The sequence below is a fragment of the Protomyctophum bolini genome, assembly GCF_963924005.1.
Source record: "Protomyctophum bolini genome assembly, chromosome: 24".
NCBI lineage: Eukaryota > Metazoa > Chordata > Actinopteri > Myctophiformes > Myctophidae > Protomyctophum > Protomyctophum bolini.
Window position 1 is genome coordinate 10,694,641 of NC_137885.1, and position 21,499 is coordinate 10,716,139.

The following is a 21,499-nucleotide window of genomic DNA, read 5'->3' on the forward strand; positions in this document are numbered from 1 at the left end:
ATATGATAGCTTCGTATATGAAATAAGAACCACTAAGCTTTTGTTTTAAGGCTGCAGGCCTCGACTAACCTCCTATTTGCTTGCCTAGCCTATACTGCATTATATGATTATTTTAACCACCCACTTGTTATAATTATTGCTCAAACATAACTATTATGTACAATTGCTACTAGCTACAACAATATTTACTGCATATGCTGTGCACAATTAATTTACTTTTTTTTTCTTTATTTGACTATTTACAATGTTTCCTCATTGTCGTGGATTACTTAAGACGGGAAAAAAATTACAATTGAAAATCCCCCACAAGTAAAGCTAATAAATAACCGGTAATGGCCATTGACAACCATATAGCTACCTGGCACTGTCCAGGGGCGATGGTGCCAGCGGAGGGTTCTGTGATGAAGTGGGCCGTCTTGCGGAAGCAGAAGGCAGCAGGGAGCAGAGGGCTGGCGTTCCGCAGCACGCAGAGCAGATCCACGTGCTGGCCCTGCACACACATGGGGAAACTGAAGCGTGGCGTGGGATGGGGAACCACACACACGGGTAACCCTGTTCCTGTCACAGCCAACTCAACACTCCTTCCACCTAGAGAGGACAGAGACAGTGCTTCTCAAACATTTTCTCTTCAAGGACCCCCAAATTGATATTTGGCCGCAGACGCCCGTCTCAAATTATTTCAAGCAATTCACGATTTTTAAAAAACAGAGATGTATAATAAAATAATACACAAACTACATATCTCCCTGCAGTAACCAGGAGTAAATTCGACCCCCTATGCTCTCCCCTATGCCCTAGGTACTGTACAAAAGTGGACAAGGTACTCACAGCCATATGATGTGGACATGACCACTAATCAGACCCTTTTAGGCATCTATTCAAGACGAAATTCTGAAACTGATTGGAATTAGAATACCATTAGATCCAATTCACTACGTCTTAGGGGCAGACATAAATAACACTAACTAAAAGTAACCAACATCTAGTACGAGCCTTGCTCTAAATGCTGCTCGGCTGTCAATTCTTCATAAATGGATAGATGACAGCCCTCCTAGTGTTATATTATGGTTTGAAAAAGTGCTACGCTTAATGCCACTGGAGAGGCTCTCATGTGTCCTACAGGGCAATCTGGCCGAATTCGTCGAAGCATGGCTGCCATTGGCGCCTCATATAGAGGTTGAGTGGTCAAATGTTATGTGTATTGGAGTGACTGAGGAGGCCCGTTAGATGACATACGAATAGGGAGGTAGGGGTCAAATTTACATAATCTAAGAGATTAGATTATGATATTATTATAGAGAGGCAGCTATATTGTGATGTCTAATATACTCAATTTGATGTGAAACTGTAAATAGGTACTTATTATTTGTATATACTTTATGTCCTTATGGCATGTGTATTTTATGATTTGCATATACTTTTTGTTTTAGATTTTTATGTTCTGTTATTGTACTGTCAACCCATTTGGGATTATGGTTGATTTTACGAATGTTTTATAGATTATGATCTAAACCCTCTGAGAACTTTCAAGTGTTTAATAGAGGGAGAAAAGAAAAACTGTTACAGAAGGGGGTTCCCGCCGAGAATGGTTTAAGTGTTGTATGTTGTGTCCATGTGTCATAAGTTCATGTATTGTCCATGCCTTTTTCTGTTTAATAAAAATATTGAAACACAAAGTGACAGAGTGCACATTAACTGATACGTGAGAGATTACCATTGTGTGGAGCGAAGCCATGCTTGTTCCCCACACACTCAAACAGCAGGAAGAGAGAGTAGTCTTGTCGAGTGGCTGTGTCAGAACTTTTCTTCTTAGTAGTGCTTCTGATAGAAAAACATTTTATGTAGAGTTATAGTTGACTTAGTTAGACTTTTTTAAATGAGCAAAGCAAAGCATGGGTTAACAACATTTGAAGCATGCTATAATGTAGGACAGGGGTTTATAATTAGGGACATAACATTGTTATAACAGTGAGATTGAGTGGAACATGAGACGTAAGTCATAAATTGTTCACTACATGTATCATGTATCCTACCTTTTTAACCATTGCAAGCATTTTAAACAACTATTGAGTAAAGAATTGTATGTACTTCAGTTGAACCAATGGGGTTCAGTGCTCAGAAGGGGTTCAGTGCTCAGAAAAGGTTGAGGGTTGAGTTTTGATTCAATTTTAGAAATTTGTTTGCTTTAGGAAACCATTTTTTTGGGGGGGGGGGGGGGGGGGGGGGGGGGTGTTGCTATGGAAAGTTTATAGCAACATTACAAAAATAATAATAATAATTTTTCAGAAAAAGGGTTTTTAGATCAGCCTCAGTCCTAAATGGGTTAACTATTTAAGTTTGTATTATTATATCATTTTTTTTTTCTATGAATCTGTCACTAGATTTTGAAAAGAAAGAAAGAAGTTTGTATTATTAGTATTTTTCAAATGAGGCCCTTCAACACAGTACATGTCACAGGACACACACAGATTAATAGCCGCAACTAAACTAAACTAGGCTACCAGCAGCGTAAATACTAAGGCACGTTAATCGTGCGTTAACGCAAATTCATTTTAACGAGTAAGTAAGTAAAATTTATTTATAGAGCAATTTTCAAAACAAAGTTACAAAGTAACGAACGGTGACGTTTGAAAGAGCGGTTGTTGCATTCCTCCACGATAACCCCGCCTCTCTCTCTCTATCTCTCACTCCGCTCTGCTCCTCGCTGTCATTCAGCAAGAAGAATGGAAGTACTTGTTCATTTCAATTATTTAAAGCGCAAATAACATGCATTTTAAAACTGCTTTTAATATTTCACCCATTCTTGAGATAATTTTTTTTTTTTTTAAGATACATTCAAATCAAATAGATGTATTTGTAGACACAGGTCTCAACTACCAATCTTGAGAAGGAACAGGTTTTTCGCGTAACATTTCTTTCTAAAATGGGACATTTATGCACTTAATACCTGATTCATGTCAACTCCGTCAGACACACTAAAATCCCTTTTAATTGAATTTTATCATTTCAACAATAATATAAAGTCCTCAGTTATCTTATAATGGCTTTCAGTAATCAAGTTAAGTAATACAAATCTTTTAATATTATTTTGTTCCAATATCACACTATTATGAAATATCCAATTTCTCAAAACCGTCATTTCAACCTTTATTTTCAATATTATAACATGAAAACCATGTAAAAAAAAAAAAAAATCATCATTACGTATCATTTCAGTTGGTGTTTCAATACATAAGCACAAAAGATTTGACAGCAAATTTTCTATTTCTTTGGAAATTAACAAAAACATCACGGGACGAACGTCTGACGGAGTTGACGAACATCTGACGGAGTTGACAAGTTTAACTGATTTAGGTTCTAGACCACCTAGGATCTTGATTCTGGTGACTAATCCCACATTTTCAAGGATGAGGAATACAGTGGTACTATTTAGATTTGCCCTGTGAACATGGCAGCCATTTTTCAAAATGGCCGCCAACTTTCTGTTATTTCCCAATAACTCAAGTTCTACACCACCTAGGATCTTGATTCTGGTGACTAATAATACATTTTCAAGGATGTGGGATACATTGGTACTATTTAGATTTGTCCTGTGACCATGGTAGACATTTTTCAAAATGGCCGCCAACTTTCTGTTATTTCCCAATAACTCAAGTTCTACACCACCTAGGATCTTGATTCTGGTGACTAATCATACATTTTCAAGGGTGAGGAATACAGTTGTACTATTTAGATTTATCCTGTGACCATGGATGGTAGACATTTTCAAAAATGGTGGACCTGCTATTATTTTACCAATTTACTCAGGGAATATTATCAGAATAATATAAAATCTGTGAATACATTTCTTACCAAGAATTTTCTTCACCAATGTTTGTAAAGGTGTCTACTAACATATCCCACATTGGTTTCTATTTGACCACCCTAGGGGCATGTTTGACAGCTGCTGAAAGTTGGGTACCATCAACAACCAATATAAGGCTAAATGTTCTAAATTTCATTATGCTTTAAGTAGCATGTGGCATGTCAAACTAGGGGCTTTTCATGATTCTGGATCCATTCCAAGCATTAGTTTTGCACAAAAAACACTACGTTGGCTAAAAACGGCCATAGCCACATGTCGGCACCTTTGGGCAAGTGGCTATGGCCAAACTAGGGGGTCTATGGCCAAACTAGGGGTCAAACTCCTTGGGCTAAATTCGGTGAGGTGAACAGTGAGCAGTGAACAGTGAGGGAAAGACTGAAGACAGAAGATTTGGCTTCAGGACCATCAGGCAGGATGTGCAGACACTGAAGGCATCAGTGTCTTTCTCTGTGTCCCCAGCATGTCAACCAAAGCAATGTTACCAAATCAAAGGAGCCTTCACCTCATGTCACCTGGGGCTGGGTGAGCAATCGTATCCTGTATCTAAACTCACAACTAAATACAGACACTTGGCCAGACTGCCGTTTGAAAGGGTCAAACCCCTCATCCTGATTGGGGAAGACCACCCCACCTAATCACACCAACCGAAGAAGTGAGGTTGGGGCCTCCAGGTGGGCCAGCAGCCATCTGCACAAGACTGGGCTGGACCCTGCAGGAAAGCAATCTCCAGCCAAGACAATGTAAGTTGACTATAACAGAGCCCCAGAACACAGAGCTCAGGAGAAGGATGGAGAAACACTGGCAGGAGGCCACCAAGATACAATGCCCCAGAGACCCAGAGTGTGCCACCACTGGCAGTAAGGAGATCAACTGCTGCAGCAAAGATGTCATGAAAGGCAAGTCTCCACCAAAAAAAACCCTGAACCTAATCGGGGTGTCAAGAGACCAAAGTTTCTCCCCCACAGTTCCCTGCAGTGGCCAGTGAAGTCAAACTGTGCATCTGTACCTGAAAGGGGCAAGTCAAAGGCCAGAAAGCCCACCTCCTTTTAATGTCCTGTCAGTAGAAACTCAACCTGCACCTGAAATAAGCCCTTACCTCTCCCAGAGAAAGTTCATCCTTGAAAATGTAATGATTAGTCGCCAGAATCAAGATCCTTGGTGGTCTAAAACTTGAGTTATTGGTAAAATAACAGCAGGTTGGTGGTCATTTTGAAAAACAATGGCTGCCATGGTCACAGGACAAATCTAAATAGTACCACTGTATTTCTCATCTTTTAAAATGTATGATTAGTCGCCAAAATCAAGATCCTAGGTGGTCTAAAACTTGAGTTATTGTAAAATAACAGCAGGTGGCGGCCATTTTGGAAAGAAAAATGGCTGCTATGGTCACAGGACAAATCTAAATATTACCAATGTACCCCACATCCTTGAAAATGTATGATTAGTCACCAGAATCAAGATCCTAGGTGGTGTAGAACTTGAGTTATTGTAAAATAACAGCAGGTGGCGGCCATTTTGAAAAATGGCTGCCATGGTCACAGGGAAAGTCTAAATTGTACCACTGTATCCCTCATCCTTGAAAATGAGGTCTTAGTCACCAGAATCAAGATCCTAGGTGGTGTAGAACTTGAGTTATTGTAAAATAACATCAGGTGGCGGCTCTTTTGTAATATGGCTGCCATGGTCACCACGAGACAAATCTGTGATGGCCCCATAGCCAAAAATGTTCCTTAAGGCATGCTCTAACTGTGTGCCAAATTAGAATACTGCCCATTATTCAAAAACAATAATTTTATTGTTTTAGGAACACTTTTGTCAACTCCGTCAGATACACGTCAACTCCGTCAGACACAAAATCTGACGGAGTTGACGTCTGACGGAGTTGACAAAATGGCATTTGTTTTCATCTTAACCCTCTTTAGTACAATGTAGCCATTTTGTTTTTGCTTAATTTTGTTAGCTAAACCTAACCCCTAAACTAAAATAATAAACATTATTTTGGAATTCTTAACAAAGATCATAATAATGTCCTGACGGAGTTGACATGTAAAAGCTGTGACCACATTGTTATCAACATTGTTTGTTTAAAATATCAAACAATTGAATGCTTGTCAGACCAGGTACTCCACTGTTGCAACAAATATAAATGGGACTTGGAAAAGGAGTCTTCAGGCTAAATCTGTCGACAATATTTTCTGATTAATTTAAGACTTTTAAAAAAACCTGACGGAGTTGACGGAGACGTGGGACGAACATTTGATATGAGATATTTAATAGAAAATATAAATTAAAATTAACTGTGTATATTATTTGCTATGTTGTTGACAATCTACTTTAATTTAGTATGTATATTTATGTGATTGTGACAGTATTAGACACTTTTTTGGCAGTTTGAAATTGTGGCCACTTGCTGGGGACAGGCTAAATACAGGCCTTTTTGGGTACAGGGCCTGCTTTTAACTAATTCAGATGGAATATGAAAACAATTATAATGAAATTAAGGGCATAATAATACACAACTGTATTACACTTAACTTTGCAAGTGCTTTTATTTTTATGAATTAATTTATTTTTTACATAAAATAAGGCTCTTATGTGTGGGACATGTTTTTTCCACTTTTGTCCCTCATCTCAAGAATGAGTGATTTAATAATCATATTGTCTATGTCCCTCAAAGTTATTTCTAATGGTTTGAGCCTCAATCACCACTCTGATATAACCAGCCTTGTCAATTATTTCTGGACTTTGAAAGCAGTTTTAGCTGCAGTACCACAATGTCCTGAGGTGGAGAGGGTGCTGATATGCAGATTATTTAATATTTGAGTCATTATAATACTCATGCTAGATAAAACCAGGCTTGTTTCCATTCCATGCCAGCTTGGAAAATCAACAATGGTGGACATTGTAAACAAAGTGGAAATGCAAATTTGCAACTAAAGACTGAGAAAAGGAGGAATTATACAAAGTAGGGTGACATTGATGACATCACGATGAGGCCAAAATCAGTCGAGCTGTTTCTGAGAGCAATTTCCATTAAAACACCCATATGACATGAAGGCCTGATTGTTCAAAATTGGTTATTTGTGGGGATAGAAAACACACATGGGAGCCCCAAAAACACAAAAGAAATTGAAAAAGTTGAATTTTATGTTATAGGTCCTTTAAGGTATATTTAGAACGGATAAAAAATATGATTAACTATAGACAATCATGCGATTAATCGCGATTACATATTTTAATCGATTGACAGCCTACACACAGGCTGACAACAACCACTTGACATGCAGGCATAACACTCCACCCCCACCCCAATACTCATTTATATACATGGTTTAGTATTATTTAATAAACATGGTCAAATAACATGGAAAATAATGTGGATCTCGACTTTGTGTCATCTCTGACTTTGCGTGGTTAGTCTATGACGTGTAGTCATCTATGATAATCTAGTATGATGTCATCATCTATAAGAGTCATTTATGCGGAAATCTTGCCCAAATATGGAGTCATTATAGTATATGCCATATTTGGTAAAGGTTTTAGCCACAAAAACCACCTATGGTAACTTATTACACTATAATAATCAGGGTTTAACTTCTTAAACCCTGTTAACGGTATGTGTGCATAGTTCCTCCTCGTTAGTATAGTGGTAAGTATCCCCGCCTGTCACGCGGGAGACCGGGGTTCGATTCCCCGACGGGGAGAACAAACATTATTTTCTTCCGTCTCCATTGATCTTCAAAACATCTATTAGACACAGATGCACACACACACACACACACACACACACACACAGAGACAGCTTACCTCCTGCGGATGGGGCTAAAGCATAAATTGAGGGTGGTCTCATCATACGGTCCTAATGTTCCTTGGCTGGGAACACACGCCAGCACGTGGGAGGCATCTTGTGTGGCCAGGCTGCATTTCTCCAACCTCACCAGCAGGGCTGCGTCTGTGCTCAACTGCAGGTCCGTGGCCTTAACAACAATCATTGGTCATTTATATTTATTAATATAGAACACGCAAGAATGAGTGTCAGTTGTAATATTATGTTGTTAGATGCCAGTGAGTTTTGCCATCATCCATATGGAAATCAGATTACATATTGATAAAATATAGACAAATATTATAGGACAGAAAAAAGACTGGTAGTGTCAATATAACAAGCCCTAAGCTTGAGTGTTGTATACATCAATGGTTCTTCAAGTGGGGCTCGAGGGAAGGGACCCCCAGGGGTCCTTGAGGGGATTCAAGGTGTCCCTTAGCTAAATGATTGATCGCTATACAAACCAAATGGTCCCTTGCCGGTCTGTAACCCTGGACCCCCCAAAATATTAATATTTGAATTGTTGACACCCCCATCCTGACAAGCACTTTGAGTTGAGGCATTTCATTCCGGGGGGATGTTTCTAAGGTAATATGTGACAATTTGGCCAATGTTTTACTATTTCTTTATAGTATAGTGAATGTGTTTCACATTAAGCTAATCATCTGGGGACCACTGGCATACGGTACCAAACCGGGGGTCCTTGAACCAGTTGTTCAGTTGTTTCTCCTCATCCACTCACCACCTCAGTGCCTGCAGCAGTCTTCTGCAGCAGGCTGACCCAGTCGCAGGCCTGTGGTCCATTGTTTCTAAGAACCACATGCTCCACACTGGACGTCCCGAAGTAGACAGGCCCAAACTGCACCAGAGGCAAAGCACGCCCCTGTAAAAAAAAATAGTTACTATTATTATGTGTGATGATGATTGATGCAATATAAGGTGAACTGGCTTGCTGTACATTATACTTGTTACACAGCTACTTAGGAAGTCAGTCAATTGCCAATAACTAAACAAGTGGCAAATTAGATTTAGACAGCATCTAAAGCCAAAATAAACCCAAGACAATTTGTGAAACAGAGTCAGATAAACAGATCAGATAAACAGATCACAGATAGCTCAAAACGCAGATAGCTCAAAACATGTCGCTTCACACTAGGGCTTTCACTTCTAGTGATTTTTACTAGTTGACTAGTTGCCTAGGTTACTAGTCGACTAGTTGTTTAACTACCTATTATGTAATATAAATAATATTTGTAAATTTAAAAACGTATCAACTAGTCAACTAGTACCAACAAGGTCAACTAGTGGATATTAGTCGACTAGTTGAATAGTCGACTAGTTGCTTAAAGCCCTACTTCACACGACATTTTGAGCTTGTGGGTCTAATACTTTTGATGCTTTTGTGTTAGTAGGTAGTAGTAGTATGATGAAATGCGGCAATCATTTAGGAAAAAAAACACAAAACCTTAGCAATTAAAGTCAAAGTCGTACGATTTGTCACACACGTTATCGCAGTGAAATATGTTCTCCGCATTCGACTCATCTCTTGTAGCGTTGAGCCGCAGCCAAGGAGCGGTGAGCTGCAGCCGTGCTGCAGCCGCGCTCGGGAATCATTTGATTGAGTTAAATTATTATGCTAATTTGAGGTTTCTGCACAACAGCAACGATATGCTAGTATATCTGTCTGAAAGCTGTCAAGCTCCCCGTGCGCAACATAAAAACATGGTTCGAACTGGGTGGAATACCTTGAGGTCGTACAGCTCAAGGCACTGCTCCACCACCTCAGCCCTGATATGGAGAGGTACAGCAGGACCATTATGGAGCTTCACCCTGACACGGAAGAGAAGAGATTTGGCGATTTTCAAAAGAATTGTGAAAATAATGAGTCAAGATACAGATCTATAACAGGCAATTTAGCAGTCCCAACCCCCCTTGTATTTATTTTTTTTAAATACAAAATTACTTAATATACCGGTACTCAATTTCTGACACACTTGATACCGTTTGGAGAAGTACATTCTTGTTTAGTTTAGTCTTTTCTTTTCTTTTATGTACAAAAAATGTCAATTATAAAAGAGAAAAAAGAGAAAAGGTAAAATAGTATTTAATCCATTTCAATTGACTAACACTGGATGTGGGTTTTGACTTGGAAGTTTGACGGGACCCCATTTCTCTATATCAGTGTGCGCATGGCTGCATGCGTGAGCGTGTGTGCATGTGTTGATTATGGCTGACCACATTCACATATATATTGATATAACGCAGTACAGTAAAGAATCTGCCTTACAAGGCCTCATGGTCAAGCCGTCTCAGTCGGTCTGTAAACAGTTCTACTGTCAACCATTGTGTAGCTCTGGCCTCGATGACACCACTGCTGTGCGAGAGCCTGAGTGATGGCTCTCCACTGCACTCAACCTGGAAGATGCCTTTAGAAACACATTGAATCGTTTATTTATGTCCAAATAAGAGATAAAATACAAGGAGAAACACAAGGTGCGGTACCAAATGCAGTCTGCAAAATGGACAAATACACACACACCCTTCAGGAGCACAAGTAACAGCGTCTTCACCAGATTTGGTTGCTAACGATAGTAGAAGAGATCGCATGCTTTTTTAAATAAATAAATGGCAAATCTCGTCTTTGGTCAATACACTGTAGGGCAATTTCACTTTCGTGTCAACAGAATAGGATCAACTGAGTCACGGCTAAGATATGCATATCATAATATATATAGTGTTTTAAATGTAAAGAAAACCACTAAACAATTGTCATTGTCATCAAATAATTCACACATGATCTACATTCAAATGTAAATCAAAGAACCGCAGTAGTGTGAAAGTAACAAAAGCCAGATAATTAAACCAGCCTGGCCTTACAAAGGACCTACTATAAATGACAATGTGGTGGACCCGAGTCAAACAGGATCATACTTGACACCTTGGGTTTCAAAAGCAAAGTACTGTTTTACATAATTATTTGTGTGGCAGAAACATCAGATTGGTTGTGCAGATAGAGCAAAATACGCCCTTGTCTGGACAGGCCCTAATTAAGACACGAGAGCGTACATTCATTATGTCCCCCAAATGTTTGTGTCCGTCTGTCCGCAGAGCCATCTTATAATGTAAACCACTTCATTGATCAGCGAGAAATGTCTAGGCCATTCAAATATTTGTTCTTGAATAATGTTCCACATTTTGTGAATTCAAGGTCTCAGATCCACTGTCCAGCTGATCCACCAAACCAACCTCCATATTTAGGCATTCACAGGGAAAGTCACTCTGTATATAGATCCTATCTTGTTTGTTTATTTTACGTTTCCTGCGTTAAGTTAAACATAAACACGTCTATGATGTCCGTAATCTATGATGCCAGTATTTATGATGTCAGTACTGTGATGTAATCTCCATATTTGGGCATATCCAGAGACAGGCACGCAAACAGATAGACGGATACAGATATTCCTGGAATGTTTTAATTAAAAGGTCCAATCTCAATCTAAGGGCAAGGATTGTTATGCAAAGGTTAGGTTTAGGACTCTCCTCAGTGGTGTCCGAGTAGAACTTAAACCAGGAAGGCTCACCTTGGTCATTTGCCAGATTACCATAGTTACCAGCCAAATTGGCAATACAATCTCAACATTATTTATTACAGAATTCGTTTGTAAGTTTGTAACCCACTAGTTATTACAGTGTAGTAGCCGTTATGTTCTTAAGTGCAAATAAGGGGGCAGGTGGCAGGTCCATTCCTCGTTAGTATAGTGGTAAGTATCCCCGCCTGTCACGCGGGAGACCGGGGTTCGATTCCCCGACGGGGAGGCCATCTTTAGTTCACACAAATATATAATGTCATCCACTTTTAAGTCATTTTTCACTATAACTATTAGAAAAGGTCTATACTTTGACTAATTTTTTTTGATTAAAATATAATGAGTTTGTAACCCACTAGTTACTACAGTGTAGTAGCCGTTGTGTTCTTAAGTGCAAACAAGGGGGGAGTGGGCAGGTCAATTCCTTGTTAGTATAGTGGTAATTATCCCAGCCCTTGACCCATACATTAAAATCTAATAAGTTTGTAACCTACAGGTTACTACAGTGTAGTAGCCGTTATGTTTTTAAGTGGAAACAAGGGGGAAGGGGTCAGGCCCATTCCTCGTTAGTATAGTGGTCAGTATCCCCGCCTGTCACGCGGGAGACCGGGGTTCAATTCCCCGACGGGGAGGCCAATTTTTTCTTCTTTACATCACACATATGTCATCCACCTTTAAGTCATTTTTCAGGTGAGTTTGTAACCCACTAGTTATTAGAGTGTAGTAGCGTTATGTTCATAAGTGCAAATAAGGGTGCAGGTGGCAGGCCCATTCCTCGTTAGTATAGTGGTCAGTATCCCCGCCTGTCACGCGGGAGACCGGGGTTCAATTCCCCGACGGGGAGGCCATATTTTGGTTCTTTACTTCCCTATGTACATGACTATATTAAACTCATTCCAATTCAAAAGCACTCCTCATATAAAAATAAACACATCATGAGAATAATTTAAAATGTACAACATAAAAAAGTTCTATTAAGGTTTATGCGGTGTCTGTTTTAGGGCCATGACAGTACAATAATACGAGTGCCATACTTTATGTTCATTGTGTGAATAATATGAGAATAATTACATTTTAAATATTTCTGATTGAGATTACCACAGGGTCTTAGGAAAAGAGAAGAACCTCAAACATGTCTTTGCATTAAAGCCAAACACTGCCACAGCAATATCTTACATTGTAGCGCTTACCGGTATGTATAGTGCAGTGGCACCATCTAGTGGCCATTCACGGAGACACAGTAGCATCCTTGCAACCACCCAAGTAATAGTCTCAGTATGCTGTACTGTACTGTACTGTACTGTATTAACTGTACTACCATGTATATTGTATAATATATAATATAGTAGTAGTAATATAGTACTGTCCGGGCGCCGTGGCGTGTGGTGGTGTCCGTGTAAGGCACACCTTCGCATCTAGCATACAACATTGACACATGCTAGATGCATGCTAGATGTAAACAAAGGGTAAGTGTCAATGCATTTCCAATGGAAGTCACATGGTTTGACACAATTATTTTGCTGTACAGCTTTCGGCTGTGTTTCGACTGCCCCCCTCACCCTCATACAACACAAATGTTGTGTCAAACCCATATGACTCCCATTGGAAATGAATTGAGAGCTTGCATCAGTAAACAAGTCTCATACATCAATCTGTTGTGCACGTGTGAGTCAGGCCTTAGCCAGTAGCAGTCTTGCTAATGTGACGTTGAGGTTCATGTATACATGATGCATTAAAATCTTTTGAAAATAGCCAAAGTTAAAATAGGGCTGTAGTGGTTAATGTCTGTTTTGTAATAATAATTCAAATCCACAAAGTAACTAACTAAAGATTTAATTAGAGAGGAGTATAAAGTTAAATTCAATATAGTTCCTTTCCAGCATTGGCTAATGCGAATGATCATCATAAACTCTTTGCCCTGCAAAATTAAATTGCTGTACTGTCAAATAAAAAGCCCCATTGGACAAAGATTATGTAGCGTGCATCGTGCTTGGTTTACCTGCTGCTGTGCCCAGATTGGTCAAAGGCAGCCGTTTGCTGATCAACTTGCTGCAGGCCACAACGCAGCCAAAGTCTACAGCCGACTCCATCAGCAGGGAACAGGACTGTGGATACCTGCGGAAACATCCTAAAAGTCTGAGTATTCATTTAACTGGGTGTAAAAGAAAGACTGACCAATATGGGTCCAACTTTAAGCCAAATCTTTACCCTTTTTGGGGGGGTCTGTCGTTAATAGGGCTGACCTTCGATTCCGTATTCGATGATCGATTCCCGCGTTTCGAACGTCGACGCTTCGAAACGTCAACGGGGGGGGGGGGGTGCGCGCGCGAGCAGTGACTCTTTGGCTTAAACAACGATATAGCGGAGAGAAAGGCATGCTTGTATTGGTCTCATTTATTTTAAACAATAAGCAACAACTGTAGCAGGCTTGCAGCCTTCATGAAAGCAGTGACGCACAAATAATTTGGCTTAATAAAACATCCGACCGTAACAAGTCAACTGCCTGAAACAGGCATTACCTCTCCATCAAATAAAAATATATATAATCCAAACTCCTCTGTCAATTGTAAACGAACGGTAACATGAATGAACTTTTCAAGCCTGACACTTGTCAGAAATAAAATCAACCACGGTTGATTTGATTGATCATAAAGTTAATGTGACTGTGAGTGTGCGTATGGGAAAAAATATATAAACTTCACAGATTATAGATCACTTGGAATTATAACAATCTGAGTATTGCCTGAATAATGCCACTAGTGAAATCCCATTTTTTTATCGACATGCGATGCCGATGGAGAAATCCCACATAGTTAAATTTACCTCATAGTCATGCTGCATGCGCTGTTGGTCGATGAAGAATTATAATCCAAGGTTTGTCAATCATATTATGGTTTATGGTTGAAAGTAAACCATAATATTAAAGTAAACTCTAAGAAGAGATCTGCAGACTGCAGTGCAGAATGCATGCAGCTCCACTTGCTAATTGAGTTGACATTTGCGCAACTTCACTGCATTACAGTAATTAGTTATTTGCCAGCACCTGCTCCAATATAGGCCTAAATCAAACTTTATTTATATAGCACATTTAAAACAATAAAAGCTGACCAAAGTGCTGTAGGCCTGCAGGCTGAAACAAGTGGAGCATCGCATCACCATCGGCGCAAAAAAAAAAAAAGCATAATTAAAAGACAAAACACAGGCAAATAGTATATGCTACATTATTACAATAATACGATCAGGTGCAATTAAATGCCAAAGAGAAAAGGTGTTTTGGTCTGGGTCTGTAGGAGCAAAAAATATCAATTCTTCGGTGCACTGAGCGCACTCACCATGTGAATCCAAGCAGCGTAATGGCTCATCGATAAAAGTTGAGATTTTATAGTGGCATTATTCAGGCAATACTCAACAGATTGTTATAATTCCAAGTGATCTATAATCTGTGAAGTTTATATTTTCATTTTCGTGTAAGTAATGTTTTTATATGACTTATCAAACAAGGTAGCCTATATTTAATGTCCACTGAGCTGTGGTGCATGCGCTTGCCTTCCTTGTTAACACGGGGAAAGAGGAGGCGTTGCGAGGTGCTGCGAGGCGCAAGCATGGCTCGCGGACCAAATGGGGCCGTCTCGCGGACCAAAAGCGGACGCTTTTTTTTAAATGACTATTCGATTCAAAATTTAAAAATCGATTCCCGTGCGTATCGATTGAACGTCGATTAATCGATTTTTTTGGGTCAGCCCTAGTCGTTAACAGTGGCAAATAGATTGCAAAATGTTATCTGCCACAAAACTGCAACAGGACAGTGAATAATACCTGGTTACCTGCAAAAAATGACTAACTTGCCAAAAGACGTGTCAGAAAAGACGTTACAGTCTATGGTCAGTAGTCACTAAACTCAGCATTTTGTGTGGGTGTCATTGCAATGCAACATTATTTATAATATACCGGTAATATAGGTGGTGCTTCTGGGACCACCAGGGGTCTAAATGGACCTGTACTGCTCTGTAACTGAACAGTGTACAAATTCCACTATGAGGCGTTGTGAGCTTGTAGATTGGCTATTTTAACAACTTTAAAAACTGGTCAAACTTGGCTAAATTGTCAAATAGTATAAGAAAGAGGCAGAAATGGTAAAAAATAGCCAATCTACAAGCTGCGTTATCTGCGGAACCGAGTCAAACTAAATGTAATGCCTCAACTCCAACATTTCCAAGTTCAGTTCATGTGATTATTATCACATGAACTGGTCCAGTGCAAATATGATTATTTTGGGGGTTGCCATACTTACACCAGTATGGGCACCTCTATGGCATCATGTTGGTCTACACGAAGCAGCATGCGGTCTGTGAGCGCCTCCTCTTGCTGTGCAGTGAACTCCAGTGTACCAGTTACACACAGGCCAGGAGCTACCGAACCCACTGGGTCACGGACCCTGAGCTTGAATTTCTGATTTTTGGGAGAGAAACGAAAGAAGATAGATAGATAATTTTAAAAGCACGTTGATTTATAGTCCGAAGTAAGCCTGTCACAGTAATTACATCGCCTAATGGTAATTATTCCGATAATAGCAATAATTTTGCATAATCATAAACCTTTTCAAGAATAGTGGAAATTGCAGATCTACAAGCTAAACTCACAACACAGAATCTCCATCTGTCAAGTCACTGACATTTAAGAATGTGCATTTTGCACTGAATTCTCCTCGAAATATGGTAAGATAAACACTGTAGTGACACACTGAATAAGAATAGGCGAGAGGAGACAGTCAAACAGTGTTGTTTTTGGCAGCATAAAGAGTCGAAACCTGTAGACTAAATCTACAGGTGATTTAGTCGACTAAAATGTATTTTGGCGGGCCTTGATGGTGTCGTAATGACTGTTTTTACATTTGCTGAAAATAGCTGATCTACAAGCTAACACGTTGCAGCGCGACGCATTGTGAGCTTGTATATCTGCTATTTTCAGCATGCAACCAAGTGTAGAATGACTTAAGTTATACTGGGTCTCTTGTGCACTAGTCCCTTCCTAACATTTTAGTCTAGTTTGTATTTGTTGACGAAATTGTCAATATATTTAGTCTTAGTTTTAGTCATCATAGCTTAGTTTTCATTTAGGCTAGTTTCCATTTAGTTATCAGTGGAAAAAGGTAGTCAACGATCATTTTTCGTCTTTAATTTTAGTCAACGAAATAAACACTGCAGTCAAAGGAATGCACATATAGCCGCCAATACAGAAGCAGACCATTTAGAATGAATTATAACATACGGTACTCAGGGTTGACTATATGTAGTCTACCAGCTATAAGTAAGTACATTGTGTTTGTATAGCACTTTTCACAGAGACAACTCACAGTGTGTCACATACATGTATAAAAACAGCAAGAAACATTCAAATTATAATCAACAAAACTAATAAATCACACACGTGTGAAGTGAGGGGAGCTCTTATCATCATACATCATCATACATAATGGCCAATCACAATTTGCGTCCTCACATTTGTCTTCAATGTTTGTATTTACACAATGTTTGTGTTTACACAAACCCTCAAAGCTGGACATAGGAAGGTCTAGTGCCACTCAAAAACCAAAAACTGTACAATGCATCTCAGAAAGAAAATAAATCACACTTGTGTGAAGTGAGGGGCCCTCTTATCATCATACATCACCACATTCCACCAAAATCACTCTTGGCCTCACTTTTTAAGCCCTCAGCCAATCAAATCATCGCTATGGGGCGCACGCACACACATGTTCGGCTGTAAAAATAGTAAAATCTACGAAAACAACTAGTACTATATTCTGTACTGCTAGGCTATATGGTGCTTCATTGCGGCTTGCCTAAAGAGCCATGTGGCAACAACTACTGCACTCTGTTTGTATATTCTTCTATTTACTGTTTTTCCTGCTTTGTTTGTAGGCTATGCCTCAAGTTTCTTTATTTGAATGTGTTGGTTTATTTTAGCAGATTTATTGTATAGCAAATTGCAACAATTGTTTTGAAAGGCGCATATTACATAAATGCAATTACCTTACAACAAACTCACATACAGTTGCCCTGCTTAATGTAGTGCAGCATACATCATTATTTAAAATCTGGTACAAAAACCAATGCAAACAACCTCCCATTAAAGCACAAAGAACAACTGAAGTGCTTTGAAATCCTTTTCAACTGATTGAATGATTGAAGTAATTATTAACAGTTTGCAGAATGGGTACATTTCACATGAAAGCACAACTCAATACAAAGACACTGTGTTGCAATGAGCTGACAAGTAGCCTATACATAGCTGCACGTTGATTCACCTTCGATGCAGGCCTCCCGAGTCTGATTGTTTTCGACGTTTTCCCGACATTGGTCACCGTGACATGAGTCCTGTAAACCTGGCCTACTTTCACCCCAGTGAACACAACGGGAGTCGGCTCAACTCGAACGCCTTCTACCGCTGCAGCCATAATAACGAAGCTACCGTGTTTGTTTCTCTGCTGCTTCGATTACAACTTCTCTCAACTCACATACCGATAGACTGTTGCGATGTTGATTACAGCGGTAGACCGCTGCCGTTGCTAGGCAACGAGCGACGCTTGTTTTACTGGACTGACTGGCTGCCCCAGACAAATCGATTACACACAGAGACACACATAACAAAACACGACGACAGTCTGTTCCCCAACGCTCAACACAATCATCCCCCGCATCTAGGCTACATCCATATGTAGGATCCAAACAGTAAAGAGAAAAAGATATCGCCCAACGTGGGGCTCGAACCCACGACCCTGAGATTAAGAGTCTCATGCTCTACCGACTGAGCTAGCCGGGCATGGTGCTAAGGATATTCGGCCTCCTTTAAAAACCACATATTACACAGTTATTACCAGACTGCTTTGACTGATCGATGCAACCACACTTGATAGTTCAAAATCACACGTGAAAGGGAACGATCAATAAATTAAAGTTACACTCTCGATTTCGTTCACTTAGGTATAACAGTGGTAATAACAGCACAATGGCATTGATAAAGCTGGAATTTCACCGACCACCAACATTTAATTCCAGACTGTATCCGAGGGACATAACCAAACTATCGCGCTACTATCACAAAGTTACACCACGGATCACAAAATAGAAAGGAAAAAGAAAAACACTGCCCCGTGTGAGGCTCGAACTCACGACCTTCAGATTATGAGACTGACGCGCTGCCTACTGCGCCAACGAGGCCTGAGATTACACCTTAAAAGTATAATTTATAAACCTACCATGGACAGTATTGTACTCAATCGTGTTTTTTTAACCAGAAAAACAATCTGAAAGGATAACGGAACTCGTTTCCATTGTATTGTAGCGCCGGCCGCAGCTAGAAGAATATGCAGGCTTTAGACTCTCTTTAGACAGCCTTCAGGCAAAAGCAAACGATCCCCGAGCCTACAGTATCACATTTCTTTCGAAAATAGCCGGCGTGCAAGCTCACACAACTCTCAAAACGGCTTCAGTTTCCCAAATACTTTTACTGTATTATGATTTTTCGCCTATCCCTGACGAAAAATACAAATAGAAAACAGTTCCCAATCCTGTCCACATGGTGGCGGCACAGCACCACTTTGCGCGCCACCCATCACCATCACCTGGCTCATGAAGTGGCTGTGGGCAATCTCTTTGACCAACGAACAAAACCTTTGCAAACCGAATTAATCTATCTAAACAAAATCCCTATCCACCCAGAGCAGAATAAATTAATACATAATTATAATTTATATCTATCTATATTTTTCTTCTGGTTGCTGCGTTATTTTTTTTGCAGGGTCATTATTACAATTAGGGGCCAACACTCATGCTACAGTGCTTTTATTTATTTTTTACCATTTGAGTCAAATATAACAAAGAATAAACTATGTCACGAACCCTGGGGAAATGCAAAGAGTGCAAATAAAACAATGTTGTCAAAGTCGCATTCGCTGATGCCAGCTGCAAGCTAATCATCAAACCCTAGAATTTGTCTAGTAGTCGATATTGCGCTATAGTATATGTAAATATCTTATAGACAGTATTGTGCGGTAAAACAAAATAGTAGGCCTAGGCTAAGTGTGAACATCTGCAGCAGCAGCCATGTCTAAACAAAACAAAATGTTTGTTTGTTTGATAGATAGATAGATAGTTGCAGTTGCAGACTTACCACGTCCGTCGTGCTGTACATCATTAATTTATCGTCTCCGTTGAACTGTGTCGCTTGACGCTTGACGAAAAAAGTATAGTAGGCCTAGGTCTACCTACAACAAGCCACGCATCTCGCCAAGCGTCCCTCTCCTCTCCGCAGGCGACACCGTCCATTTCCATCGTGTGACGCACGCGGTCCAAAATCAAACCAAGATTGCACTAAAACAAAAGTATGTTGACCGCCTGCATCCAATTAACTAAGACTGCGCCACGCGTGCGATTAGTTTATGGTGCAATATTAAGTTTAATTTTGACCAAAGAACTAGAACTTAATTACCTCTTCGGCTAAGAAAAAACGTCCATGTAAGTCCATAAGTAGTTTAGTATCAGGTAAACAAGAGAAAACTGGATGGAATGAACCTGCAGCAGCCAGTAAGGTATGATGCTGCGGCTGCGCACTTCTCGTTGTCGTATGCAAATTGCAAGCTGACCTTTCAACTTGATTTGACCTCAGCAGAGACACTGGCGCCTATACCAATGGTTCTCAACCATGGGGGCCAGCCCCAATACTCTATGGGGCCACCAGTGGTCCTTGAGTCCAGGTGGTCCCCAGCTAAATGATAGAGAGTTTGTAACCAAATGAACCTTTATAGATTTTTAACTCTTGAGCATTTAATGATCATTTTACACTCTCGAGTAATTTTTTGAAATTATAGCTTTTAAATGCTATGTCATGAATTTGCAAACCTTTGAACTTACAAGTTGCCCCATTTGGCTGTAGCCTTATGTAACGCCTGATTTATATTCTAGGCCTACTTGGTGCAGCATGGTGTTTTTAGTAAACTCTGTGAGAAACTGATAATGTATTCTGATGTTCAGTCAATATAGACCTACTTTAATTTCACCCAAACCAGTGACCCATCATGTCTTCAGAAGAGCTAATATAGCTGTTTCAAGGAAGTTTCCTTTATAGCCAGAGACTTCAGAGCAGCCAGAGAATTGAGGAGATTGAGGACAAAATCCTAAATCTTCAGCATCCAGGCAATAACCTCATACTTCACTATTTTACTTCATTTTTATATCTCTCCACCCTAACATTCTAATTCCACCAATAAAATCCTACAGATACAAATTCTAAATGAATATACTCCGACATTAATGACTTTTCTCACATCCTTTGACTTCCAAGCCTACTTTTCTGTTATTGGGTATAGGATAGCTATGTCTCCTGTTTTTAATAGCTCTGCTATGTAGGCCTACCCAATTGTCATATAGTTACACAATATACCCATTAATCCCTTACTTGATTAATAATACACTTTTATATTTAAAGTATCAACACTATCTTTATGCAACATAGCATTCAAGGCATTTATTTTATCTGCTGCTCTAATAGTATATTAACTTCACACATGTAATACTGGATTTGCTAAATCTAATCTGACATCTTCCTTCCTTATTAAAGTTGCACTCTGTAACTTTTGTTCTACTTTTTTGAACCCGAGTCTCCTGCACTGCACTGCACAGCTGCTTATTCAATAGAACCTGCCTGCTTGCTCTGGGGAGAAATTTAATTTTGATCTAAATATCTCAATAGAGCAACAGGGAGACCAAATACAAGCACTCTAATATAGGCTGCATGCATAGCAGCCACATTGGAAAGACATTGGGTCTCTTTCTTACTTCTGTCACATGTCTGGTACTTTAAGGTACCAACCTATAGACGACTGTTCTACTTTTTCTAGCACTTTGATATTTTCACAAATGTAAAGTGCAATATAAATAAAATCCATAATTATTATTAATTTAAAGTTTGGTCTGATTATCAGACTCTGAAGCTTGATTATCAGACGCAGTCCACTCAGAGAGTGGTCAGAGTCTAGCTCTGGTCCATATCGCCCTAATGCTAATCGGCAAAAGAGCTATGGACCAGAGCTAGATAGGGTCTATATGGGCTGGATCCAGGCAAGCCTCGTGGTTCCTTGAGGGGGTTCCAAACATGGCCCTTATGGGTGTGTAACTCTGAGACTATACAAATGGAAATGGAAACCAAATTTGGTTCCATTTG

General features: G+C 39.7%; 1 protein-coding gene across 1 annotated transcript in view; it reads right to left on the reverse strand.

Moving 5' to 3' along the window:
* Nucleotides 1-17,735, reverse strand: part of LOC308311733 (cilia- and flagella-associated protein 47-like) — a gene marked incomplete at both ends in the record, with an annotated part of 46,144 nt that extends 28,409 nt beyond the window's left edge. Inside the window, 8 exons of the mRNA XM_080758519.1 lie at nucleotides 359-509; nucleotides 7,673-7,842; nucleotides 8,434-8,574; nucleotides 9,437-9,521; nucleotides 9,979-10,117; nucleotides 13,278-13,393; nucleotides 15,570-15,727; nucleotides 17,673-17,735. Of these exons, the coding sequence (XP_080614645.1) occupies nucleotides 359-509; nucleotides 7,673-7,842; nucleotides 8,434-8,574; nucleotides 9,437-9,521; nucleotides 9,979-10,117; nucleotides 13,278-13,393; nucleotides 15,570-15,727; nucleotides 17,673-17,735 (1,023 nt within the window). The remainder of the gene's footprint in view (nucleotides 1-358; nucleotides 510-7,672; nucleotides 7,843-8,433; nucleotides 8,575-9,436; nucleotides 9,522-9,978; nucleotides 10,118-13,277; nucleotides 13,394-15,569; nucleotides 15,728-17,672) is intronic.
* Nucleotides 17,736-21,499: the final 3,764 nt, after the last annotated feature.